Source organism: Branchiostoma floridae, chromosome 2 (genome assembly GCF_000003815.2).
Source record: "Branchiostoma floridae strain S238N-H82 chromosome 2, Bfl_VNyyK, whole genome shotgun sequence".
Classification (NCBI taxonomy): Eukaryota; Metazoa; Chordata; class Leptocardii; order Amphioxiformes; family Branchiostomatidae; genus Branchiostoma; species Branchiostoma floridae.
Window position 1 is genome coordinate 29,245,817 of NC_049980.1, and position 26,830 is coordinate 29,272,646.

Sequence of the window (26,830 nt, forward strand, 5' to 3'; positions counted from 1 at the left end):
AGATACTTTTATCGTTGAAGTTACTGGAATTGAATCTAAGAGCACAAAGAAATAATGCTTGACAGGGCTATGTGAGGTGAAATAGTACTTAGTCTAGTACTAGCTTGCCAATTTGTCTCGACAGATACAGGTCAATAGATGATGATACAGTAGAACACTCCCCCCTCCCCATCCATACACAGATGAGGTGCTAGGTCTTCCATGCTGCCACCTTCGTGGAATGGTGATACATCATCTTGCCAGTTAGCATTGAGTTGTACAGGTGTAGTGTGACCGCCGCCATGGCAACCATCTTTGTTCGCTCTGGTCTTTGTCTGCAAATTAAGCCGTCTGTATGCTTTCTGTCCTGTGCGTGACGTTTGCAAAAAGAAAACCGCGAACAGATGTCATTCAGGTCACGTATTTTGGTCCCTTTTCAAATTGTCAAAAAATCAGCTCTGGCCGTTGGTATAGACAACGATGTAAAGTCATCTGCTGTTCTTCAAGTTTGTCAGTGGATTGTCCTCATACAGCCAACGCATGGATGGCGTCCACTTATTGAACTGTGTAAACTTTCTGTGGGGTTACAGAATGCCACAAATCCACAATGTGTGAGATTGATTACTCAAACCAGTGAACCCGACATGTTGACAGAAAGTCTCAATTCAAGTTCAGGTCAAGTTCAGAGTCTTTAGAATCCTGTAGTTCCGTCAGGAAGATAGAGAGAGAGAGAGAGGGAGAGAGAGGGAGAGAGAGAGAGAGAGAGAGAGGGAGAAAGAGAGAGAGGGGGGGAGAGAGAGAGAGAGAGGGAGGGAGAGAGAGGGAGAGAGAAAGAGAGAGAGAGGGGGAGAGAAAGAGAGAGAGGGAGGGAGAGAGAGAGAGAGAGGGAGAAAGACAGAGAGAGGGAGAAAGAGAGAGAGAGAGAGGGAGACGACAGGAGGTAATTGACTCATTTGCAATCCAAATTCTCTTCAGCTTGACTTCGTCTTACAATTTCCTATTGGACAGCCAAAACTGTCTTCCGCTCTTTTTCATTTTTTTCATTTCGAGTTAGGATACAAAAACCAGTTCTCCCAGATCACTTCAGTGTCACTGGCGAAAACAAGTGGATGCTAGTTGAAACGTTCGATAGTTTCCAAAATCATGTCAAGTTGCTTGAGTTAACGTTAGCACTTTTTGGCGCGTCTTGATTTTGTTCCTTTGCACGCCAGACTTGTTACGCAGCTGTGTGGAGGAGACACCACCGCCATCATGATTCGACAGGGGAACGTCACATGGACGACGACCACAACTGTGACCAAAAATGGGAAAACCGTCAAAACCAAAGGTTTGTTCACCTGAAATATCTTGAGCAACAACTCGGGATACACATACATAGATCTATGTAAATGAATGAATAGATATATGTGAGATATCCAGGTGTTCGAGGTTTAAAATATCTTGAACAACAACTTAGAATGTACATATACAAATCTACAGTGCGTAAATATAGTTTAGACATCCAGGTGTTCGATATTCACACTTTGATTTAACAATAGATATGAATGCTAATCAGCCGTGGTAATGGTTGTTCTGGTATTTAGGCGGCCATGTCAGACTTGCCAGGCAACTTTTTTGGCATGCCAGACGTGCAGAGCAGAATGTATCGCTCTCGACAAAGTCAATATTTTGCTGTGTGACCACTGCATATCCAACCTTAGGAGTTTGTTATAAATTTATATTTGTCTCAATCTCTCAGCCCGACTCGTACAAGGCAAAGAAAGAAACTACACTAGAGAAAATGATTAAAATGGTAACAACGTTGTCAATGATATTCGCAAAGAACAGAATTAGGTCATAACAAATGTCTACATGTAACAGTGAAGCATACGTTAGTGTCGACAAACCTTAATTCGTATATTTTGCAATCATTACTTCTCTATCTAATTTAGTTTGGGAGTATTGTAGCCATTTTATTTCTAACTAAAACATTCCTGTGATAACTACCGCTTATGGCTAATCTAACAATGCTATTCAAATATAGTTCGTTTGAATTGCTATTATGTTGATTATAGATGTGTATCTGATGTTTTACTGTACTACTAGTATCTATTAAAAATGATAACACATCGTATTATGGTATGAAGCTGTAATGTACGTACATTGATTTAGAATAGTAACTTACTGTGGGACAGTGAGTCGAAAGTCTGTGGCAGAGTAATAGTCGGTATAGACTGACTGACAGAAGAAGTAGTAGTAGTAGTGTGGGGCAATTGTTTTTAACGATCACATAAACACCTTCTCACTGCAAGTGTACCTTTCCTTGCCAGACAGCGGAACCGGAATCCCTGGTGGGGGTCGGGCTGGGCGGGCTTCTGACCCCATGTTTGACAGTTTCCTATCTGTCAACCCGCAGGTATGGTATTGGTAAACAAGAGTTCAAAGGTTTCATGCCTAATTGTTTTTTTTGTGTAGTTTTTCGTATGTCTTCTTGAATTATAGCAGCAGAGGTATCCAAATATCAAAAAGCAATAACATTACGTCTTCGCCTATTAGCGCATTACTAATGTTATGTCTTATTTGACTTTTTTTAGCACCACAGCAATCATTCTATTTGACCAATGGATCGCAGTACCGTTTTAGTCTATAACTAAGACTGTATTGTGGATTATATCAATTCCACCGCCGGAAATTTTAGATGATTCATGCAACGTCAACAAACTTTTTTTCATATTTCCGTTCTGTAGCCGAGACGGGCCTCGTCCCCATCTTTGTTTGTACATGACCCCACCATGGGATGTAAGTACCAATCATGTCCTTTTTGTTTAGGACCACCACCGAAATAAGACGAAAGCAAATTTTGACTTTGGTCAGGAAGCCTTAGCTATAACCAAGTAACACTCTGGACAAAAGCTACTAACAGGAATAAAGAGGACACTTAGTTTAAGGGTTTCCGTAGATGATGATGTTCTTGTGTTTGTATAGTCAATGTAACTTTATAACTTTAACAAATGCAGTAGTTATAATGCATGTAAAATAAAATCATGTTGTGCATGTAAAAATAAAAATCCTGTCGGCCCTTTTGAACGTGAAACAATGCAGTAGTCAAAGATCGTACAAATGGCTGCTAGATGACACCCAGAAGAGCACATGGGCCAACAGAAGGTCGTCTGCCTCCTTGAGTTGGCTTTAGATTTATAGTACATCATTTCATTGGTCAAAGTGGGAGTGTCTTACTGATTGAGCGCCAGTATTTGCCTTTTTTGTGTTAAAAACCTTACAACCGAGGTAGATAAAAAGGACTGACTTTCTTATCCTTGCACAGTTGGTACGACCACGTTCCACACGGAAGTGAAGAAGTCAGGAACTCTTGACAAGAAAAAGAAGAAAGAGAAAGACGCAGATGGCGATAGCAAAGAGAAGAAGCCAGGAATTAAAGGTAATATCTAATCTTTTTATCCCAATTGAAGAAGACACTGTGACGTTGTTTGCTCTCAGTCCGTAACAATGCAAAATCGATGTAAACCTACCCGTTTGGACCTACTAGACTTCTTACAGCAATATTGAAAAAGAAGCTAAAACTTAGTTAGCTGATGTTACGTAGCATAACTGCGCATCCTATCATTTATACGTATATCAGCACCAGCAGTCGTATTGAGGTCACCTGAGTCGCCGAATGGCAGGCGCTCCAGCTCCAGACCCTTGCGATGTAGCCCCGCTTTTTGTAACCTCCTCACAATTCAGCCCCTGGCTGCGAAGAGAGAGTAGTCGACCTACCCAATAATCAATAACCGGTTTGAAGTTGAGAAATTGGCTGAGTTCGAATGAAAGTTAGTCGTAATACCCCTGTCACATTATTTATCGATATTCGAGCCATATTTAAGATCGACAGAGGGTTGCGCGTGTTTTTCACCTGAAAACCGTCCCTGTCACATATAAGCCATACTTTGTACCTTGTACAATTGTCACGGTGCAATAAAGTTATCATTATAAGCGAGGCTCGGGCGATTGCCGCAGAATCGTCGTCCGATTGATTTTCGCCAAATGTGACAGGGGTATAACTAACGTTATGTGTGTTTTTCTCTATGTAGATAAGGTGAAGGGGTTCGTCTCATCATTGACAGCAAAGTCTCCGACTCCCGAGGAAGACGTGACCCAGAAGATGAAGAAAACCTCCGTTAGCGACCTCGGGCCGGTGGAAGTGTTCATTTCCTACCAGTGGGACCACCAGAAACAGGTAGGGCAGAGTACTCTCCAAGCAGAGGTCTTAAGAGGAGCGGCTCTGTAATTTTTCCGACAACTACTATATCTACGCGACTCAACCTCTGCTTGGACGGTAGGGCAGAGGGCATTTGAAGAGGCCGGCAAAACCCTCAAAAATTTCCAAACCTTTACTGACGAAAACAAAACTATAACCTTCTTAACGTCACATAACCCACTCATTATAGAAAAAGTAGGACACTTCGTCTTCCACTGCTTCCAGAAAATAAGTCAAACCCAAAATGCTTAGGTTGTAGCTCTCAGCAGTACATATCATTCCTAGAATAGCCAATTGTCACTACTTGTCACCACTGTTATCTATACCAAAGTCTTTTATTTTCTGTACGTTTACAATATATTCTGTATGTTCCATGTTGCAATTAGCCCTCGGGCAAGAACTTGCACTCACAAGTGTTTGTGTGAAAAAAATGCAGACGAAGATTTACTTTGAAGAACGTTAAAGCTGCCAAGGAGTAACATTACACGTTACATCTAATATTCTACATAATTATGTACATTAGGTGATCCAGCTCCATGACACGTTGGAGGAGAAGGGCCACAGCTGCTGGATGGACATTAAGGAGATGGGCGGGGGAGACCAGCTGTACGCCGCCATAGACAGGGGCATGAGGCAGGCCAAGGTTAGACATTCAATGTTCTATAGCTTACAAAGTGAGTAGTAATATACAGGCTGGGCAAGGATTATAGCCGACCAAAGGGAGTCAGTCGGGCAGTGGCCAGCTGACTCCCTTTGGCCGGCTATACTCAGTGGTCAGCTTTAATGTTATCTTATGCCACAAACAAACTAAATCTTACTGGAGATTACGTGAGTGGTGCCTTTAGAGGTATAGGGATTAGTACAAGTCGCAACCTTTCACGATGTGAGTCTTAATTGTTATTTGTCTATATTAAGGAACCATTCAGAAAAGGCCAGCTAGGCTAGCGTCACATTTCCAAACCGGGGCCCGGCCGAGCTGTTTGTGGAAACGAAAAACAGAATTGCATACGTAAAAATATTCACAATTAATACTCATGACTATTCTCTTTACGTCTTGTGTAGTTTGTTGTCTTTTATATCATACTTTTCGTTCCCGAATGCTGTCCGGCCAGGCCCCGGTTTGGAAATGTGACGTAGGCCTTAACGTTACATCCCGCCTGACCTTAACACAACCTTCTTAAATTAGTTACATACTTTTCTGCTGACATGTTATGTGTCCATCCTCCTTAGGTCGTCATCAGCTGCGTCACTCCGAAGTACACTGAGTCTGCCAACTGTAGGAACGAAGTCGCGCTTGCGCACAGCCTGCAGAAGACAATCGTGCCCGTCCTGCTGGAGAAAACGGCCTGGCCGCCAGAGGGCCCCATGGCCATGCCGTTCGCACAGCTCCTGTACATCGACTTTTCAAAAGAATCCAAGCGGAACCCTTGGCAGGGGCCGCACTTTGACGAACTTATGACAAGCGTTGAGCACTGTCTGAAGAAATAGTTCTCGTTCCTTCATGTTTTCTCGAACTTAAAGGCACAAATACTAGTATGTGATAATGTCCAGTCGGAGAAAACCCAAAACCATGGACCTATTGCTATGCTGTCTTGACAGTGTATTTTCGATCTACCTGCTCAATTGTAACGTTACTGGTAACGACTGTAATAGGATTTTAGTCGTTTCCCTATGCTCAGTGTCTGATATATACATGTTTAAGGATTAAACGGTGTGTTAGTATAGAAAAGGGAAAGAATTGGATAGCAGTATAGAAACATTGAAGCAAGAGGGAAATGATTGTACATGTACAATCATTTATTTCTGAACGCCTCAAGAGAAAAAAATTAAACAACGGCAAGACATGCCAATAATTTTGAATAAAAGTTCGATGCGTTAGATAGAGATTAGCAGGCTTGCACTGACTTGCGGTGAGAACTCATGAACCCAAATAGCAAATCTTACAAGCGCAGATAAAGAATTTTATCGTACTACATCTGCAAGATTTGATATGCACTGTCTGTCTCTACGGTGTGTACAGTATTACTTGTTCTGGTATTCAGGTATTGATTTGAAATAAGGATCATGTTTGTTGGTCTGTTACAGGTTTGAATAGAGTGTACATGGATTTTATATACTAGTACGCACAGGTATCTAGAAGAAGATTAAATGTGTTTTCTTGCAAATATATCTGGTTGACCACCGTGAATGCAAAATTACGTTTTATCATGAATGAGGATTTTTTAAAGCTTTTCAAAATTACAGCATCTTCTACTCATGCAGCGTTCGTTAAACGTCAGACATAAACCAGGATGACTCGATACATTCGTCAGTTTGTAAGATACATGTTTATCCGAAGTGCTGGCAGAAACACAGTCATGTAAATAAACAGTCAAAAGAATGGTCGTAATGGCCAGGTGCTTGTTTGGGCAGGTTTGACTATATTGTCTTTGGGAACCTGTCTATATGTCATCGTTATCTGCAGCTCGTTTGCAAAGGTTTCTCCATCAGATGTATTTCATATACTAGTACTTGCTTTACCGCAGGATATTCTTTTTTCATGGAGCCCTTGGTACAGTGCCGAAGCTACAAAACGTCTTGAAATTCTCAGTCAAGAATAAACTTAACGTAACCAACAAATTTTGGGCTGACTCCATCAACATTATTCATGGTATAGACTCATCTTTTGCTACCTCCGGGACGTGACATTATAGCCACGTGACTGCAGCAACCGGACGTGCCAGATAAACTGTGTCGCCCCCCGTCTCTGTTTCGTCCTCACTCATTGTCATACTAAGTCTTGAAATCTATTTTGCCAAGGATAAAGTTATTGAATAAGGATGGTTCTCGGGTAGATCGTTCTCAAGCCTGTTTTTTTTTAGCTGGCCTTATGAGTTTTAGTGCTGTAAAAATTTCCCAGAGTAGCCTAATACTCTGGGCTGTAATATAAAGAAATACAGACAAAGTATCGAATCAATCACCCTGACAAATATCAATATCAATAACAGAATGCAAAGACAGGGTTTGAAGTATTTCTTATAGCTTGCAGAAGCTTATCGGTCCATTCGACCATGTACAAAAAGTACCAAATGAAAGTAAAAATGCGAGTTTTAAAGCAAGCATAGTCATAAACTGTCCCACATTTACATTATCAGCATGTCAAACACACCCTCTAAGCAACAACTACCAACACATCTGTAACCTAACGTAGTTTACAGTTACAGTTACATTCTTTTCCACCACTTGAAATAGAACCAAGTATTCTATAAGAGCCTGAAACGTACACAAAATCTTATCTACCTAGTCATATCAAAATAAAGATATTTTCCCATAAAAGATCTCCCATAATCTCACATGGCCCAAAGTTGCTAGTTTTCATCCCAGCATGAAAAAATTTTTTTTAAATTTTGACTTCCCTTCTTTGGTACTGCATCAAGTCAATATACTGATCTGTAACAGCCACATATATATACTACAATGGAGGTTAACCTCCTTGATACTACTGGTACATAATCATATAAAAGTATGTCCACATGCAAGGCCATTAAGAAAAGTAAAAACGTTATTTGCACAGATGTAAACATAATTTCCACTTATCAAACAAAGTTTTTTAGAACAGTATGACACATACAGATTACCTTTAAATCAGTCTATGAAGCCAAGGGTGGCTTTACACGCAGTAAGGTAACAAAGTGTCTGCAAACAAAACAATAGTCTGAAAGTGATCCTAAACAATGTTACCATCTACTGGTCACCATCTTGAATCTCTCAAAGTTTGCAAGTTGTCCCACATTTGCAACAATGGAATCAAAAGGAGTTTTAAATTAAACATAACATAATAATATATATATACTCAAATGTACCTCTCATGGCTTAGCTCCATTGAATGAATGGCATATTGGCTTTACTTTGTACATTCACTGCTAAGTAAATCTTGAAATATTCACACTGGTCTTACCAGTATTTTCCCCGTTTCACCACGAATTCTTGACACACCAAGTATGCCTTTCCAATTACTACTTTACCAAAGAATCGTTACAACTGCAAACTCAAACATCATGAAATCCTTCTTTCCCTTTCTGCTGCGATATCAAGCTGCTGTGAAAATAGATTAGTTCAGTGTTCTCACCAGGATTTTTTCACAGCATAGGGGCATCTTAGTGCCCCAAAGCCATGTGGAATGTGATGCAGGCGTGAGCATTGCAAGGGGCCTCCTAATTTTTAACCCCCTGAAACACAATTTCCTGCATTTTGAGGGCCAAAACGTAGGGAAATAGAACTAACTTTATTTTACCTTTGGTACAAAACTACAGAAAACTCCCCTTCGTTGGTTAAAACGCAGGATGGGGGACCAAATCACAGCATAGGGGATCCAAACCAAACCCCCCTATGCTGAAAAGGCCTGGCAAGAACATTGGAGTTCACAGTTGTATCATTTCCGTTCTGGTGACAAGCTGCGAGATGTGGACCCAGGTCTCCTGACGGGAAGCCTGGATTTGGCGTGGGCTGCGAGGATTGGCGTGGACGGATACCGTGACAGCCCCGCCCCCGCGGACTTGGACGTGGACGGAATCTGACTGGACTGCTTGGGCTTCAGAACTTCTGTTGACCTTGACCTGGAAATGAGAAATCCTTCATTTAAAGAATGCACAGTTATTCTATAATAAATAAATTAGTCAATCTAATCAACTACTCTTTGATAAATGTACAGTGTATGATTGGAAGAAACAATAAGACTGAAAATTAAGACATAAACTATGTTCAAAAGATTAGGGGTCATCAGAGGCATAACATTGTACAGTCAAACATTATCAGCCCCCCTCCAAAAAAAAAACAGGAGGAGGAAGTTTCAAACTGCTATGATCATCAGCAGTGCTCATGTTGTTCTTACCTGACAAGCATAGTACATGATTGCAACACACACACCAAAATCACTGAGTCTTTCTCTCCTATTTAGTCTTGTGTTTCTGATCATTCAATACACACTGAAAATCACACAGCAGAAGCACTCTTGTTTTGTATTGTAAACCATCACCTTGCTTTGCCACCTCAACTAAAAAGCTGGGAACCAACACCTCTGAGAAAGGGATGTTGGACGTTTTGGCCCTTTACCAACTCAGCCCATGGCTGTTCAGACCAATCGGACACCCTGGTCAACTCAGCCCAACATCCTAACCCTAACAAAACCGCATCCCTAACCCTAACCTTAACCCTAACCCTAACCTATATCATTATCATAACCCTCACCTTAAACCATTATAATAACCCTAACCATAACCCTTATCCTATTACCCTATCCAGTAACCTTATTACCCTAACCCTAACCCTATCCCTAACCCTGGTCAACTTAGCCCAACATCCTAGCCCTAACCAAACCGCATCCCTAACCCTAACCCTAACCCTAACCCTGGTCAACTTAGCCCAACATCCTAGCCCTAACCAAACCGCATCCCTAACCCTAACCCTAACCCTAACCCTGGTCAACTTAGCCCAACATCCTAGCCCTAACCAAACCGCATCCCTAACCATAACCCTAACCCTTATCCTAACCCTCATCCTAACCCTAACCCTAGCCCTAGCCCTAACCCTAGCCCTAGCCCTAGCCCTAGCCCTAATCCTAACCCTATCCCTAACCAATACCCCAACCCCAACCCTAACACTGATCAAATTGACCAGTGAGTTGGACCGAGTTGCCAGAAGTGAGTTAGTAAAGAGCCAAATCATCCTGATCCCCTGAGAAACCATCTGCATGACTTACCGCAGCATCCCCGTGTGTCTGGGTGTTGGTTTAGCTCCATTGATGAGAGTAGTCAGCCTTTAGAGGAACAGACAACACACTTGTTCTCACACAGGCATCAGGGTTAGTCACTCACCACCACCACATTACTTATAGTAGTGTTAGTGCATGGGAATATACAGCAACCAACATACCCTCACCACACTACAAACTTTAGATAGTACACCGTAATTCCTAATCTTTTCAATGTACTTTTATGGTCACGATTTTCATTACCGATAACAAAAATATTAATGACAATAACAAATAATTTAATTCAAGGACAAAATAAATTTTCTCAGACTGTGAAAGTTTGGTACCGAGAAGACAATTGAAAGCGAATTACAGTAGCAACCAACACGGGTTAGTCTGAAGAAAACTTGGGTGTAGGGAAAGATTCTTACTCTTATCTGAATTGTCTGGTCCTTGTCCTGTCCTTTTATAACAGTTTTATACACCATATTGCATCATCTTGTTAGAAATTTATCAAAAGTCATTGTTAAAATGTCAAATTAGCCTTGTGCTGCCAAAGATGTTTAATCAATACACTTTTTCTCCTTCTCTCTAAGTGTACTGATAATCAAATGTCTTGCAGTTGGGCATATGAGATTAAAGTCTTCTAGTATAAACTGTGATCATACGAAATTAAGCATGCAGTAAGGCAATCTATTTTAGCCTGGTATTCAGCCATACTATAGCTCCATAATCTCTTCAGTCCTCTCAAGACTCGGGAGCTACAATACGGCTGGATACCAGGCTAAATCTATTTTCAGTATACAGTAGAAGCCGTTTAATTGCATTTGCCAGCATATTTCATGCAATTATCTGGCTAGTGCAATAATGTGAAGTTATCCAGCTGGACCGCATTGGTTTGGGATTTTGGTACCCCGTGCAGTTGAAAGTGTGCGTTAATCTGTTGTGCAATTAACTGGCTTCTACTGTACTGTTTTAATCAACAGTTAACCTCCCAAAATACTTTTGAATACCTGGGAATGCCACTGCTCCTCCGAGGTGACCTGGGACTTGTCTCCTCCTCCTCCCCCCCTGGGGTTCTGGGGAGGCTTCTTCGACCCCCCTCGGGAGAACCTGGCCCCCCCTCTCTGCTGCCCCCTGGACTGGTCTGCCCTGTCTGGCTCTTCCCAACTCCGTCTGGCCTGCCAAAGATTTTCCTCCAATCAGGAGTGCTGGTAGAAGTTCTGCCATGGGGCACGCCATTTGGAGCATCAGTCTTCTTTGGGCTGATTGGTGCAGAGCTGGTGTGTGGCGGAGCAGTGTCATCAGAGAATGGTTCCTTCTTTGAAGAGTCACTGTAAAATACAGAGAAGATACCATAGCACAGCATTCTTATATTCCAATCTTATCACCAAATACATTTTTCATGTCAAATGGGCATCAAGTATGCAGTGCATTATTGCGATCTTGAACTATTTGTCAGGAAAACTGTACTTATAACTTATACAAGCACTGCAGATGTTTTTCAGACACACAGTTCAAAGGATCTCCTTATGCTTTGGGAGCCTAAGCAATGCACCAACCCACCCCAGGACATTTCTTTTCAGAGGGTGCAGGCATTTGATGAGGGGTGGGAAAAAGTATTAAACGATAGTTCATCTAATAATAATCACTGAAAGTCACTTACCCGAGTATCCTCTGTGTTAGGACTCTTCTTAGTTTCTCCTCTAGTTCATCATTTTCTGTCTGCAGGTTCTCAACCTTAGCTTCGAGACCTCTCTTCTCTGCAAAACACCATTGAGAAAGTTGACCAGATTAGTTATACATGTAGACAGTGTCCTCTCAAAAATAAGTAACATTAAAAAACTGACAATTACAGTTAATCCATAGAGAACATTATATGGTTGATCCATCATTGAAACAGACACTGGTCTCCTTGGTGAATGCCTTCAGTTAGAGAATACTTTGAAGGACAAAAAGTACTAGATGGAAAAACTTTATCTAACTTCATTGGATTAATTTGGATGAACAATAAACAATGATTATGGGGGCACACCCCAGTTTATTTGGGGTTTCAAATGGAGGTGACACACCCTCAAGTCTAGCGACCATCTCTTCCAGGGAATTACCCTGAAGCAAAATAACTGGTTATGGGGTGAGAGGATATTCCTTCAGCTACAAGACCAACTGAGTTCCGATCCTTCAGGAACTTTGGATCTTTTTAGCCATGTAATCGTTTAATATCATTTTGTAGGAAATAATGAGAAATCTCAACTCAAACATAGACCCTCGGAAGCCTTTCGTCACTTTTTTGTCGCGCACTACCTCGGACCCCTGTCGCGGAAGAACTGGGGTGTGCACCGTTATAATGATGGAGATCAGGACCCAAACAAAGTACATGTGAATTGAGTGAATTGAGTTGTTGTATACATACCTTCTTTTACTCTTTGAAGCTGCTCTTGTGAATTCTGTAACCTTTTTTCTAAAGATGACACCTGGAATTCAAAATGGAAAGCATTTTGTAAATATTCTGTATGGATCTGGCCATGTGATCAAGTCAATTATGGCACCACAAACAGTGTATCGTCTATTACTACTCCACAATTGTTTCAACCACTCCTCATCCTGCAAAATTAAGTGACCGTGAAAATAAGCTCTCTATCTTCATAACTACATGTACCTTGTCCCCCCAACAACCTGAAGGTCAATGGACTAGGTAGGCGGGTAGGAAAATAAACGAATCTACAGTACAGCTAAAATAATGTACCTGTTTTGTCTTCTCCTCCAACTCAAGGGCACTGATGTCCAACTCATCAGTCAGCCGTGTACACTCCACCCCCAGCCGCCTCCTCTCATCATCGGAACCGCTTCCTTCTGCTATACTACTTCTCAAGCTGCTGATCTCCTTGTCTGCACTAGCTTTGTCTTTGGACACTGTCTCAAACTTTCTTGAAAGATCTGGAAGCAGAAATTGAGGGAAATTTTCTTTTTGACGAAAGAATACTGTTTGAATGATACAAATTGTTGGGCAAAATGCAGTTTACTATCGCAAAAGGTTATGATGAATCTGTGAAAAATTTCAACAGGTTGGTAAGTCATTGAATAACAAGATTCTTCATATAACAGCCAAGTGTTTTGTTCAATTGATGTTTCCGTGACATTCTGTCACTTGTACCTTCCTCGAGGCAAGAAGGTGATAAATAGTCACCGAAACATTGTTTGAATTGGCTGTGAACAAAGAATCTTCTTGTTCAGGCTATAATAAAGGAAAAACAAGCTTACAATATGAAGTAAGAATGAAAGAATTAACGTTACCTTTGTTAGCGACTTCTAACTCAGCAATCGTCCTTCCAAGGTCATGGCACTTGTCCTTTAATGTTTGATTCTCAGTTTCCAGACTGGAAGAGAGGACATGACGTTATTACATTAACTCCTGATGTTCTGTGAATTTGGTTTGGTCAGACATAACCAATTGCCAGTTAAATAACAGTAGAATAACAATCATTTCAAAAGCAAAAATATGAATACTCACCATTCCAGTTTCTCTGCTAATGTTCCTGAGCCTCTACGTTGCCCCTGTAAGCTGTTCTTTTCATTTCTTAGTTCTGTGATGGTTTCCTCCCTTCAAAAGAGAATTTTCAGAAAATGAGAGTCAGTCATCATACAATTTACCCTGTGATTTAAGCTTTTCCACAACGACCAGGTTATCACAATCAATAGTAGTGACTTCATTTTGAATGATTAGCACACCTTTCATTTGCTTTTTGACACACAACATTTTTGATAATGCATTAAGCACAGGATCTACCTCCATATTGCCATCACAGTATATGAAATAACACATCTATGAGTTACTCACTTGCTGAGGACTTGTCTCTGTAGGCTGTCTACTTTCTGCTGCAATCTGTCCTTGTCTAGCTGCACCTCTGCTAGCTGTAACAAGAATTTTAGAATCTAAGATACAGAATGTTCTGGACAGGGTGATATCTTACATTATGTCATACATGACCCCTGATTACATTTGATACGTGTTCTGATATTCTCGGTTATCCTGGCTTCTACTTGTATCACATGCATCAAATTATTCAACGTACTTTGCATGCATGGCGTATACTTTGCATTGAAATGTATCCAGAAGCCAGAACTAGTTCATTCGATCAAACATTTCTGAATAACAAGATTATACAATAATGAACCTATTCTATTGAAGATATGACGACTTTTTGGAGCCATTGGTCCTCCTCTAGCCTGATTAAAACTCGCTTATAGCAGCCCACCAAACAACACCCGGCCAACCTCCTGGGGGGGGGGGGGGGACTGTTCCTCTGGACAGCAGAGTTTGTGTTACACAGACTAGTCCTCCCCAGCCCTACCTTTGCCCGTGCCTCCTCCAGGTGTTTGCTGTGCTGCTCTATCTCCCCATCCTTGACGTGGATCATGTCCCACACCTTCTGTAGCTCCCCCTTCTGTACTGTTACTCTGCCCTGGACAGCAGAGTTTGTATTACACAGATTTGAGTCCTCCCCAGCCTTACCTTTGCTCGTGCCTCCTCCAGGTGTCTGCTGTGCTGCTCTATTTCCCCATCCTTGACGTGGATCATGTCCCACACCTTCTGTAGCTCCCCTCGGACGTGCAGCAGTTCTGCACCCACCTCATCCATCGACTCCTGCAACACAGAACACATCAGTCAGGGAACAATGTTTAATAGGGTAGGGGGAGCTGCAGTCAAACCTGTGCAATGAGACCACCTCTGGATAAGGACCACCTGGCCAATGTTTTGGTAGTCACTTAGATACCTGGCATAAGCAGGCATTAAGAGTCCTGTCTTGACCACTCATTCACATTAGGGCTCAGCCACATATGCAGTGCAATTGTTGTACAATTGAAACTTAGATCCTTATCTTCGGCTGGTTCTCTCACAGCTTGCTTGGAAATTCTTTGGCATCAAAATGATGACCTATGCCTCATGTGACCGCGCCATAACCAGATTTTGTTGGTCCTTTGAGTGGTCTCCTTGGGCAGGTTCGACTGCACTCCACCAGAGGATAGGGTAGTAGTACATTATTTGTCAGAAAGGACTCAGTATGATTTAAGTATGGCAGTCTCAATGTAATGGTAAATTAAGCCCTATCAAAAGAACTTCATGAGGTCACCAAGGAATATGTTTCATAACTCTTTCAATCTTATCTCTCTGTCTGATATAACCATGCAAGTCTACCATTTCATGCAGAGTTAGTTGCAAGAGTTAGAAACAATTCTTCTGAAATAGAAGTGTTCGACATAGAATGCATGCAAGGAATAGTCTAGCATGCAAACGTGATGCGCATTGTAGTATCAAGTATCTCCCTTGTTTCCTAACTGCATATACCTGGGGGTCTTTGTTTTACCATACATTTCTAGCATTAAAGAATAGACCAAGTCCCCTTAGCCTTACTACCATTACACCATACATGTTTTGCTACGGCCTTTACCTGTGCTGGTTGCAACTCGTCCAAGAACTATTGCAGAGAAAGGGAAAAGCAATGTCTATTGGATTTCTGATTGGTCAAATCAAATCAAATCAAATTAAATCATAATATGAATAATAAAGTAAGGAAAAGGAGTAAAGAATCGTAAAAAGGCTTCTAACCGGATAAATTATAAAAAGTATTTGATGGGATAAAGCAAGCATTAAGAGAAAAAATGTATGAGAAATAGCCATATCCAACTTAATGAAACTTTGCTATATTAAAATAAACGCGTTCCTACATTGTGCATTTTGTTACAATATAATTCACTATTACATCACATTATTATATAGTTCTACTGAGGGGAAAAGGGAAAGTTTCACGTGTAGTTATGACATCAAAATAAAGACTTACCCTTATCTTTTTGGGCTTGCGCATCTTCTCATCTTCAAGTTCCTACAAAACACCAATATGTCAATCATTTTCAAATTGGTCTCTCATATGCTTCGTGTCTTGTTTGATTGTAGATCACTGATGATGAAAATAATTTTCTGATTAACATTACTTTACTATGAATGTGACTGAAATGATATAGAACTGTACAAATGCATACAGACCAAAAACAATACCTCCCTATGCCAGTGAATAAGTTTTCTCTTCCATCGACCCCATTCCCTTATGTCTGATGTTTCTTTTTGTTACTTCTGCATTGCTAACATTTGTGGTAACATCATCTTCCCATTCACTTCCTACCACTCTACTGACAGCGCATTTAAGGCTAGTTCACCTTAATCCATGGGGTAACCTATATCTGTTGTACTTAAAAACAGGGTATATAGGGATATGAAGTTTTCATATTGCAATATTCTTAAAATAGTGCAGTTTGAAAACACAACCCGTCAACTTGACATCCATTAACACTATGTAGCTTACCCCATGGACAAAGGCGAACTAGCATTGAATAACTATGAACACAAGCCAGTACAACAGACAGACATGTCGAGAACAAAACCTCCATATGAAGAGGTAATAAGGTTATACAAAGTACTAGTATGCATCATACCTCCTTCATGCTCTTGATGACTTTCTCCTGTTTGTCCTGGATGGTCTCAGCATCCTTCAGCTGTGAGGACAGGGACTCCACCTCACGACGGAACTTCTCCTTTTCCCCCTTCAGCCTCTCTATTAGCACTGTCCTCTCCTCGTCTGCAGCACCACTGCTATGGAAACACACATCGGGTAGTTAGAAACTTTAACCCTTTCAGCCTCTCTATCAGCACTGTCCTCTCCTCCTCTGCAGCACCACTGCTATGGAAACACACACCAGGTAGTTAGAAACTTTAACCCTTTCAGCCTCTCTATCAGCACTGTCCTCTCCTCCTCTGCAGCACCACTGCTATGGAAACACACACCAGGTACTTAGAAACACACATCAGGTAGTTAGAAACTTTAACCCCTTCAGCCTCTCTGTCAGCACTGTCCTCTCCTCGTCTGCAACACCACTGCTATGGAAACACACATCGGGTAGTTAGAAACTTTAACCCCTTCAGCCTCTCTGTCAGCACTGTCCTCTCCTCGTCTGCAACACCACTGCTATGGAAACACACATCGGGTAGTTAGAAACTTTAACCCCTTCAGCCTCTCTGTCAGCACTGTCCTCTCCTCGTCTGCAACACCACTGCTATGGAAACACACATCGGGTAGTTAGAAACTTTAACCCTTTCAGCCTCTCTGTCAGCACTGTCCTCTCCTCGTCTGCAACACCACTGCTATGGAAACACACATCGGGTAGTTAGAAACTTTAACCCCTTCAGCCTCTCTGTCAGCACTGTCCTCTCCTCGTCTGCAACACCACTGCTATGGAAACACACATCGGGTAGTTAGAAACTTTAACCCTTTCAGCCTCTCTGTCAGCACTATCTTCTCATCTGCAGTGCCACTGATATGGAAACACACATCAGGTAGCTGGAAAAAAATCACAAACTCACAATACAAATGTACCAGCACAAGGCAGTGCCAAGTAGATTTTATGGATTACATCCCTGTGTATAGTGGTGCGTACCGAAGCTCACGTTCCGGTTCAGGTCCGGACTCGAGTCCAAAGATTCCGGTTCAGGTCCGGACTTATAAGTCCGGTTTTTGACGGTCGCTAATTTTCCCATATAGACACAAGCATAAAGCGACTTTCTCTAGGCGACACGTAATTTGCGTCTCCGGCGCCCGCAACCACATTCGACCGGGCCGCATGCTATCAAAATATTGCCAAAGACGACTGCATCATTTTCAAAGTTGTAGAAACATCGACTTTTAATGAAAACTATCGGGAAATCACGGCAAAATCCGACCTTTTCCGCTTGTTTTTTGACGGCCGAAATTTCGAAATGGCGCTTGCGAGGTCATAGGGGTCAATAGGATAGCCTACTGTAATGTGGGTAGAACTGATGCGTGCGGTGTTTTTATACTCTACATTCAACCTTACAAATTAATTGTAACTTAATTCGTTACAAAGATAAAGACAGGAGGTATAAAATAGTTTATGAACTTCAACTTTTTTTTAATAAAACGTGTCGGTGTTTCTTTTTAACAAGCTGCTCACCCATGCTTTCAGTGAAGTATCCCGGCAAGCGGCAAATGTCAACAGTCGCCGGAGATTTGTTTTAGCTTGTTTATCTCGGAAAGTTTCTTCATTTTCAGAAGATATGGGACTTAAAACCCATACCAGGAGATAAACAAATCCACATACTTTATTTTCATGGGTAATATTGCTAAAGTGAACCTGTCATTTTTGCCGCGTTGCCGGATTTTGAAAGAAGGTTCCCGTGGCGCGACCATGTGCTTGGCCCGCTTATGGCGGTAGCCCGGTAGGACAATTCATTTTCGCAGAAATACGTTATTTTCTGGCCCGTTGGCTGCGATTAATAAAGTTACACAGGTATCTATCGTTGTTTTTAGATGATACTAATAGTATACAACAAGAAAGAGATTTCCGGTTTTCCAGAAAACCGGTTTTCGACGTTCCGGTTTTAACCGGACTTGAACCGAAAGTTATAGCAAGTCCAAGTCCGGTTCGGCGAACCGGTACGCACCACTACCTGTGTACATTGATTTTTGCCAGATTTAGGAAAAAAAAACAACTTTTGTTCCAGCCAACATGACAAGAAAATGTCTGTTATCTGCAATATCATATTTTGTCTCTTCAATTCTTGTTGCAATGCCTAAGGTCTCTAGATTGAAAATTTAGATCCCTAGTTTCTTTTTGCCTATCAGAAACCTAGTTCTTCATGCTTTGTGCATTAGATTTTGAGTCAGTGGATGTTGTCTCTAAAATTTACTTGCTGTGGCCTAGGGACATAATTCTACAGCAGCAAAAATAGTGTCAATTCTTTCTCATTTTGAGAACAGCTAAAGAGGCTTTACAGAAGAAGCAGGTAGACAGGGCTCACCTTCCATCTCCACTGGAGCGGCTGTGTGTTCTCTGGCTACTCCCTTCCTGTATACTTCTACGTCATAAAGAAGGACTCATTACAAATGATACAGGTTTAGTATCAAGCAATAACCAAAAAGCTTACATTTATGATAATATTATATACATGGCGATTCTCAAGAAGACACAACCATGACAAGTTGTATTGTAAATATCAGTTTGATTATGTGCTTACTGCAGACAGACATACAAAATGATAGTTTTGCTTTCTTGTGACTATTGCAGAACTGTATTCTTTATGTAAAAGGCACTCAATACTTAAAAAGTGGGGATGTCACAATTACCTCTTGTCACTACATCTACATGTTGTTAATTCTTTATGAGAAATCTCCTTTTTCCCAAATGAAAGTATTCAAGGTGAAATACAGGCACAAACAAATAAACAAACAAACAACTATGCATAGTTTCCTGAGCATAGGTATTATAAACTTGAGATGAGCTAGAATGACTCACTTTCCCGGGAAGGATTCGTTGTATTCTCTTTCCTCTAGCTCCTGCACCTTTGCCTCTAGTTTTTCTGAAATAGGTTGATTTTCAACTGATGAAGCAGTCACAAATGCCAAGGAAATATCATCAGTTCAAAAAATTTCAATACAGAAAAACAAATCAGATGTTGAAGCAAGTTGACACAAACAAAATGTGCTACAAAGTAGCGAATGAATATATTTTTGATAGACTTACTGTTTTGGTCCTCTAGCCTTCTCTTGGAGTTTTCTAGCAATACTATCTGGCCTCTCTGTAGAGACACCTGGGAAAAGATCAACAGTATTTGAAACAGAGAAACTAGGGAATCTGACTTTGATGCTTATTTTGTAAATGCTACTCTTCTGGTTCTGTCTCTGACATCCATACCACCAATTTCAAACCTGACCCTGTCCTTGGTGCTGAATTTCTCACAATACCGAATTTCTCATGATATGTTTAGCCCTGTCCATGGTGCTGAAAATCTCATAAGACTCTGGTCCTGTACTCAGTGCTGAATTTCTTATGAGAAGTTCTATCACCGTCCCTGGCGCTAATTTTCTCATAATAGGCTCTAGACCTGTCCTTGCTGCTGAATTTCTAACAGAAACTCTTGCCCCATCCTTCATGCTGAAGCTCTAACAAAAAAAATTGACCCTGTCCTCGGTGCTGAATTTTTATAGTAGGTTCTGACCCTGAGATGAATCTCTCATTCAAATCTCTGGCCCTTTACTTGGACATGAATTACTAAAAAAAACACTGGCCCTGTCCTTCCTGCTGAATTTTTAAGGCATTTTTAAACAAGATCTGAATCTGTGCTTGGTGCTGAATTTCTCAAAAAGACTGGTCTTCTCCTTTCTGACAGCCTTTCGATGGTTAAAACACACACCTGGCTCTCTAATCTCGTTATTTCTTTCTTCATCTGTTTTGAGTCGTCACCTGAAATAAATTTTACCAAAAACATCTCAATATGATGAAACATAAGACATAGAGAAATTGACTGAAACTACAAATGAGAAGTCTATCATTACATAAAACTTTTCAAATACTCACTTCTATCTCCTGGACTCTCTGGACTGGATATTAATCTGAAAAAAAAATGCAAATTCAATGATAAGTTATTGTGGGATTTCATTGTGTGCAGTACTAAATTCCAAAGGAGGGAAAAGAGTTCATACAGTATGCTGACACCATTTCTACTGTGACTGCTGAGCACCCAAACAATTTTGAAGACAGACAACAATTTCTTTTTATCTTTCTCGTGTTTCCTTGTCTTGTAAATCATACTTTTGCATCATGCATCTTATTCTAATCATGAAACCAAGGCCACACACAAATCCAATTTGGTTGCTTTAATGGTCGATCACTCAGTAATCTAAACCAAAGTTGGCCTGACCAATCTACCCACCTGAGGTGTCTGTTCTCTAGCTCATTGTATGAGGCCTTCAAGCGCCTGTAATCTTCCTGAAATCTCTCGTTTTCTCGCTGCAACCTGAGGATCATGGGCATGATTGTCAGAACCACTGCAACAAGTTGTGAAGTCTTGTGATAAAGGACATGCACATACCAAAGACTGATGAACAGAAAACATCGCTACATAATGCTGCCTCTTTTAGAAGTGAAAAGACATTGAGAGGCTTTTCAAACTTTATCCACCAAATGAAACACCACACCTTGATCCTACTATTGTATAACTTTTTGATAATCACAAAGAAACAACAGCGCATGCAAGCTGGAGGAATTTTGACCATCAATTGACGTCATCAAGTATCATGCCACCAAGCATGCAGCACAGAATGCAATTTAATGTCAATCAAATCACCACACGATGTCCTTGAATCAAAACATTTCCGGCATGATTAGTGATGATCGGCACATGTTAGTACAGCTGTTGCCGTGCACTCCACACACTCAGGTGGACTTACTGTAACACTCCACACACTCAGGTGGACTTACTGTAACACTCCACACACTCAGGTGGACTTACTGTAACAAGGCTGGGTTGGTGTCTGTTCCACTGGGAGAATCGGCGGCAGACAGCCTCTGCCGCAATACCTCATTCTCCTAGCGAGACAGCAAAAACCACAGGGTATGCATGACAAGTCTGATTTTTGACTTGTCCTAACAATGTCAATCACAAGCCTTCCTTCAATAAAGCTTGCCATTTAAGTCATACATGTTCTTCTCTATATACATGAGAAAAATCACACAATGGAAAAATATCCAGGAAAATATCACATCTAGTGCATACATTGTTCTTGTATAGATAAAAGGCATACAGAAAACATACCTAAAACTTAGAATGCATTATGTGGATTATGCTTTCTGTATGGCAAATAAAATGCACGTTGCTTTACACTCTATGATTGAAAACTGGAAAGCTTCTGCATAAGACAAATTTCACAATAGGAGCAGTCTGCTACCAGCATTGCAGACGACTGGGCATCCTAGAATTTTAGCAGAGAAGTTGTTGTTGGTTCTGTAACAAAGTGAATGGTTAAAACATATCAATTCTGGCATGCAATTCATAATGCAATACCTCTACACATTGCTGGGTATAGAATCTCATGGAAACATACAGTGATGGAATAGTCCACAGACATGGCAGCCAAGTACAGACCTTCTCCAGCCTGGTGAGCTGATGTTTGATGTCATCGTTGACCCCCTGCAGGTTCAGCCTCTCCCTCTCCAGAGCCTGGCAGCGCTCGTCCAGCTCGGCTGTGCGGATGGTCGGGTGGTTGATCAGGATCTCCGACATCTTGGTGCGATCCATGGACAGGCTGGAGTCTTTTTCCGCCTGAGTAGACCAGTAATATTATCAGTGAATTTGGTCACTTGAGGCCACAGAAAAAATACATTATTTTGACTATTTCATTTGTTAAAATTCCCTTGCACAATCAAAGTTCTCACAAACTACAATTTCTATTTGAAGCATTCAGGAAAGAGGCTGTGTGAATGTGTCACATTTTGCTTTCAAGCAAGGTTATTATTCTAAAGGAATTATAGATTATGGAAAGGGAAGAACCATTTGACTGCTTTATAACATGCAAACATAAAGCATTTCCCTGAATTCTAAAACTATTCTTCAAGAAGACAAGGTGTAAATAAATACACAGACCATTAACTCTTCTATCTGTTGTATCAGCTGAGTCCTATCTCGCTGTAGCTCTTCTAGTTTGTCCCTAAAGGAAAAAAAGACAAAAAATCAAAATATTGCATTTTGACTACAATCAGCAAAGCAGATGCTGAAACAAACTTACACGATAATAGCTAAAGGGATTCAAAATTGACCTCATGGTGTTTCTATATTGTATTCATTATACAATACATTGTATATTATTCAAGAACAAGAGACAAACAAAGAAAATTGTACCTGTTAACTTGACTTTTCTAACAGAAAGACCAGATACTAGAAAATACTCTCAACTACAAGAGAAAGAAACCCACTGGTTCAGTGTCAGTTCTGCCTTCATCCTGTCCACCTCTGCCTGGAGCTGCTCATAAGGCTCTGAGCCTGGCTGGGGCTGGAGAAACATTGTATGTATGGGTATAGCATCAGGAGATAATAGCATTCTGTGTACACATAACCAGATGTTCACACCTAGTACCTAGCGACATGTTGGTGACGTGTCTGTCACCTTCCTCATTGCGGCTAGAACAAGTCAAAGGATTATCTCTTTGCTTGTGAGACCTTTGTCATCTAGTTTCATCAATCTGATGAAACTATTTGCTGAGTAGATGAAGTAGGCATGAAGTAAAACCATCTAAAGTTTGGACTAGTATACCAAATAACCCTTTGCTCACACAAAATATAGATACAATTGGCTACATAATACAGAGTATTAGCAAAATACACTATTTGTTGGTGAAAAATGACTGGTATGAACCACCATAACAAAAGCTTGGACTGAAAGGATTCATTTCTTAACTTAAACGCTGTTCTTTAGAAACCCACAAATATTGCTTGTGCCTACATAAGGCCTGGTTGTAATACACAAATTAGAAAGGAACCTGATATTTTACGAAGGACCAGGCATAGATTGTGGGTGTTATGCATGGTGGTGTCTACCTTAGTGAGGATGTTTTTCTGCATCTCTAACAGCCTGATGACCTGCTGGTTCTCCGCATTCTCCTGCTGCAGTCTCTGCTTCTCTTCACCCAGCCTGTGCAACACAGGTGCTTCATGTCAGTTTGTGCAATATTGTTACCATCAAATAGCTATATTATAGTACTGTAGTCTATACTTGTTGGAATGGGAAAAAAAGCTATTAGCTGAAAAGTCTATGCTACACAATCTCTTGCTGCTTAGGACCTCCTCCTTGAGAGCTTGTGGCCGTACACATCTAACATAAGGGAGCCCGTTAAATTCCTAGAATTATCAATAGCTCAGGATTCTCTGTTTTGTCACCATGGAAACCAGTGACCACACCTCTATCACCATGGTAAAGGACAGTTCTCAGTCTGACTATACATTTAAAAAGACAGTTAGTTAGCACATATGGATAAGTCAACTAGGATGTTCCCAATTTTCCCTGTTGGGTATCAAGTTTCCAGAGGCCTAACCAGTAGAAGGGCTGCTAGAAGTAGAGCTGTGTACCAATTGGTGGTGTTGAGGAATTATAGCTCCTATGCAATTGGCTTGTGTCTAGTGCAATTTAACTCTGTAGGTATCAGTTCAAACATGCTTTTGTCATCATCTAAAATCGACCATTATTTGAACAAGTAGTCCAGGTACAGATGCAGGTCTTAACCTGTACCTAAGCCAATGTACTAGTACCTGTACCTAAAATTTACTTAGGAGGTACACAGCTCTAGCTAGAAGGTTGATTTAAGGCTAGCTTGCTACCATGTCAGAGACTTTTACCCATCATGCTTGCTCACCTGTCCATCTCCTGCTGGGCTTCCGTCAGCTCTGCCTCCTTCATGGTCCTCAGCTGCTGCTCCATTCTCAGGGCAGAGTTCTGAAACAAGGGTCACCAAGAGGTAAATAGTTTTTGCATGTCGGTGAATCAATTGAACATAGTTTTCCTGTGTACATAACATGCTACTCAGCCAGTTGACAGTCTGTCTGCTCTCTTCTTGGCAGGGATGTAGTCAAAATGTTGCAAGGACATTACAGTCGGATTTGGGACTGCATCCTTGCCGTTTGGTCACAAAGCAGTAGTAACGCTGATGTCCAAGAACAAATTGTCAGAACAATTATGTTCCACAGGTCACATTTTGTGTGCACTTTATTCATTTATTTATCAATCTTGTGTACTGACTACACTTCACTTAGCACTTTCAGCACAAATATTATTTTTGCATTGACAAAAACAGCAGACAGACTGTTAAAACATTTGTATAGTAGAATAATAAGTCTGTGTTCAGAAAAAACTATGTTCAAAGGGTCACCAATGTTTACCAAAGAACAGTACCTCATATCACACACCATTTCCTTCATGCAGAACTACAGCTAACAAGATGTGCAACAAGGGACTTCCAATGGAAAGCCCTTCAGCACTAATTGACCCGCAGTGCAATTTTGTTTTCAGCACCAAGGACAGGACCATCAGCTTGCCTGCTCCACATCCATAGTTTTGGTTCCCTACTTTACTAAGGTGTTTCTGTGTTTTTAAAGTAAAAGACCGATCCTGGCTGTCCATCACAATTAGCTATGCAGCCAATGATAGCATGGTAATTATCAGTTCCACTAATGAGACAGGCTGCATGTCTGTTAAAGATCTGCATTTCTGGGTTTTCATTTTTACGTTTTGATGAAGGTGGACTGGACTATGGGATTGGACTTAAGGACATGATAGTGACGGGTTCAGAAGTGCCATCTTGCAACACAGTGAATTACTGCAGCAACACGTCCTCTCAGTCCTCCCTACCTTCTCCTGTATGTCCTGCAACTTTTGCTGCAGATTTCTGCTATGGGATCGGGCTTAAGGACATGATAGTTCGGGCAAGCAAATTTTTTATGTGGTGAATTTTCGAAAACTTGTGCAACCCTGAACCCGTCTTCTCAGTCCTCCCTATCTTCTCCTGTATGTCCTGTAACTTTTGCTGCAAGCAAAACGTTGGTTTGGGCAGGCAAAGTTTTGTGTAGTGAACTTTAGAAAATTTGTGCAACCCTGAACACCTCTTTTCAATCCTCCCTACCATCTCCTGTATGTCCTGTAACTTTTGCTGCAAGCAAATTTTTTATGTAGTGAATTGTAGCAAACTTGTGCAACCCTGAACACCTCCTTTCAATCCTCCCTACCTTCTCCTGTATGTCCTGTAACTTTTGCTGCAGATTTCTGCTATGCAATTGGGCTTAAGGACATGCTAGTGATGGGTCCAAAAGAGCCATCTAGCAACACAGTGAAGTACTGCAGCAACATGTCTTCTAAGTCTTCCTTACCTTCTCCTGAATGTCCTGTAGCTTTTGCTGCAAGCAAAACGTTGCTTCGGGCAAGCAATTTTTTTAAGGTAATGAACTCTAGAAAACCTGTGCAACCCTGAACGCATCTTCCAAGTCCTCCCTACCTTCTTCTGTATGTCCTGTAACTTTTGCTGCAGGATTTCTGCTATGGGATTGGGCTTAAGGACATGATAGTGATAGGTCCAAAAGAGCCACCTAGCAACACAGTGCAGTACTGCAGCAACATGTCCTCTATAAGTCCTCCCTACCTTCTCCTGAATGTCCTGTAACTTTTGCTGCAGATTCCGCGCCTCGTCCTCCTTCCTCTCAAACATGCCCGTCAGCCGCTCGCACGTGTCTCTCCACTCCGCACACTCCGCCTGCACCTGGCCCATGGTGTACTGGTGCTCCTCATTTGCAAGGGACAGTTTCTGAAAAGGCAATTTGCATTGTCAACTTTTATACATTTGTGGGATCATGCAGGGTGTTTGGTCTAGAAATCAGAGATCCTGTCCTGGGTTTGAATCCTGTCATACTAGCAATCTTATGCCCTTAAGAGAGGCACTTAACGTGACTTTCTTTACTCCATCCAGGTGTAAAAATGGTTACCTGACTTTGGTTCGTGAGGTAAAAGTGGTAGAAGGTGAGAGCCCTCCAATAGCCTGCCCTACACACTGTGGATAACAACCTACTGCCCCTACGGCCTTATAAAAGGCTATTTTATCTACATACATACATACAACATGTATACATATGTACATGTTTGTTGGCCAAAAAGTACTCTATGTTTTTGTCTTATGTTACAATGAGTACGATGATTTCTCAGACTGCTGCAATCACACCCACCTTCTCAAGCTCCCTTGTTCTTGTGTCCAGCTGTTGTTTGTTGTCTCTCAGCTCCTGTAATGTTTCCTAAACAAAACAAGCATGAACAAAAACAGGCTCATCAAAGTTTCTCCTAGTATGTTTTATTTCATGTAGCTAATTTTAGTGTTGACATCAATTATGAAAATAAGGTTTTGATTAACCAAGGAGGTGTCTTTTTTAACCTCCTTGGATTAACATTACATTTGTCCATTGATCACTCTCATCATAACGATGATGATGATCATAGTGGTAAGCGTAC

General features: G+C 41.1%; 2 protein-coding genes across 3 annotated transcripts in view; one reads left to right on the forward strand and one right to left on the reverse strand.

The window, feature by feature from the left end:
* Positions 1–1,079: 1,079 nt before the first annotated feature.
* Positions 1,080–7,504, forward strand: LOC118409456. Its single transcript, XM_035810490.1, has 7 exons — positions 1,080–1,306; positions 2,289–2,374; positions 2,706–2,757; positions 3,284–3,397; positions 4,050–4,195; positions 4,740–4,859; positions 5,447–7,504. The coding sequence occupies exons 1-7, from the start codon at positions 1,231–1,233 to the stop codon at positions 5,702–5,704; spliced, it is 852 nt and encodes a 283-aa protein (XP_035666383.1). The 5' UTR covers positions 1,080–1,230; the 3' UTR covers positions 5,705–7,504.
* Positions 7,505–7,603: 99 nt separating this feature from the next.
* The window catches only part of LOC118409457 (myosin-11-like), a 38,443-nt gene continuing 19,216 nt past the window's right edge, over positions 7,604–26,830 (reverse strand). Inside the window, exons 12-38 of one of the 2 annotated variants that reach the window (XM_035810491.1) lie at positions 26,551–26,616; positions 25,974–26,135; positions 24,198–24,277; positions 23,386–23,479; positions 22,764–22,840; positions 22,435–22,498; positions 21,937–22,113; positions 21,304–21,380; positions 20,725–20,808; positions 20,370–20,404; positions 20,206–20,255; positions 19,536–19,602; positions 19,308–19,371; positions 18,814–18,870; positions 16,434–16,590; positions 15,785–15,826; positions 15,395–15,421; positions 14,458–14,589; positions 13,783–13,856; positions 13,456–13,545; positions 13,239–13,321; positions 12,691–12,881; positions 12,358–12,418; positions 11,611–11,707; positions 10,958–11,278; positions 9,954–10,010; positions 7,604–8,811 (exon numbers count right to left, since the gene is read on the reverse strand). In XM_035810491.1, the coding sequence (XP_035666384.1) occupies positions 8,628–8,811; positions 9,954–10,010; positions 10,958–11,278; positions 11,611–11,707; positions 12,358–12,418; positions 12,691–12,881; positions 13,239–13,321; positions 13,456–13,545; positions 13,783–13,856; positions 14,458–14,589; positions 15,395–15,421; positions 15,785–15,826; positions 16,434–16,590; positions 18,814–18,870; positions 19,308–19,371; positions 19,536–19,602; positions 20,206–20,255; positions 20,370–20,404; positions 20,725–20,808; positions 21,304–21,380; positions 21,937–22,113; positions 22,435–22,498; positions 22,764–22,840; positions 23,386–23,479; positions 24,198–24,277; positions 25,974–26,135; positions 26,551–26,616 (2,670 nt within the window). In that variant the 3' untranslated portion in view covers positions 7,604–8,627. The remainder of the gene's footprint in view (positions 8,812–9,953; positions 10,011–10,957; positions 11,279–11,610; positions 11,708–12,357; positions 12,419–12,690; positions 12,882–13,238; positions 13,322–13,455; positions 13,546–13,782; positions 13,857–14,457; positions 14,590–15,394; positions 15,422–15,784; positions 15,827–16,433; positions 16,591–18,813; positions 18,871–19,307; positions 19,372–19,535; positions 19,603–20,205; positions 20,256–20,369; positions 20,405–20,724; positions 20,809–21,303; positions 21,381–21,936; positions 22,114–22,434; positions 22,499–22,763; positions 22,841–23,385; positions 23,480–24,197; positions 24,278–25,973; positions 26,136–26,550; positions 26,617–26,830) is intronic. The other variant, XM_035810492.1, reaches the window with a different exon arrangement.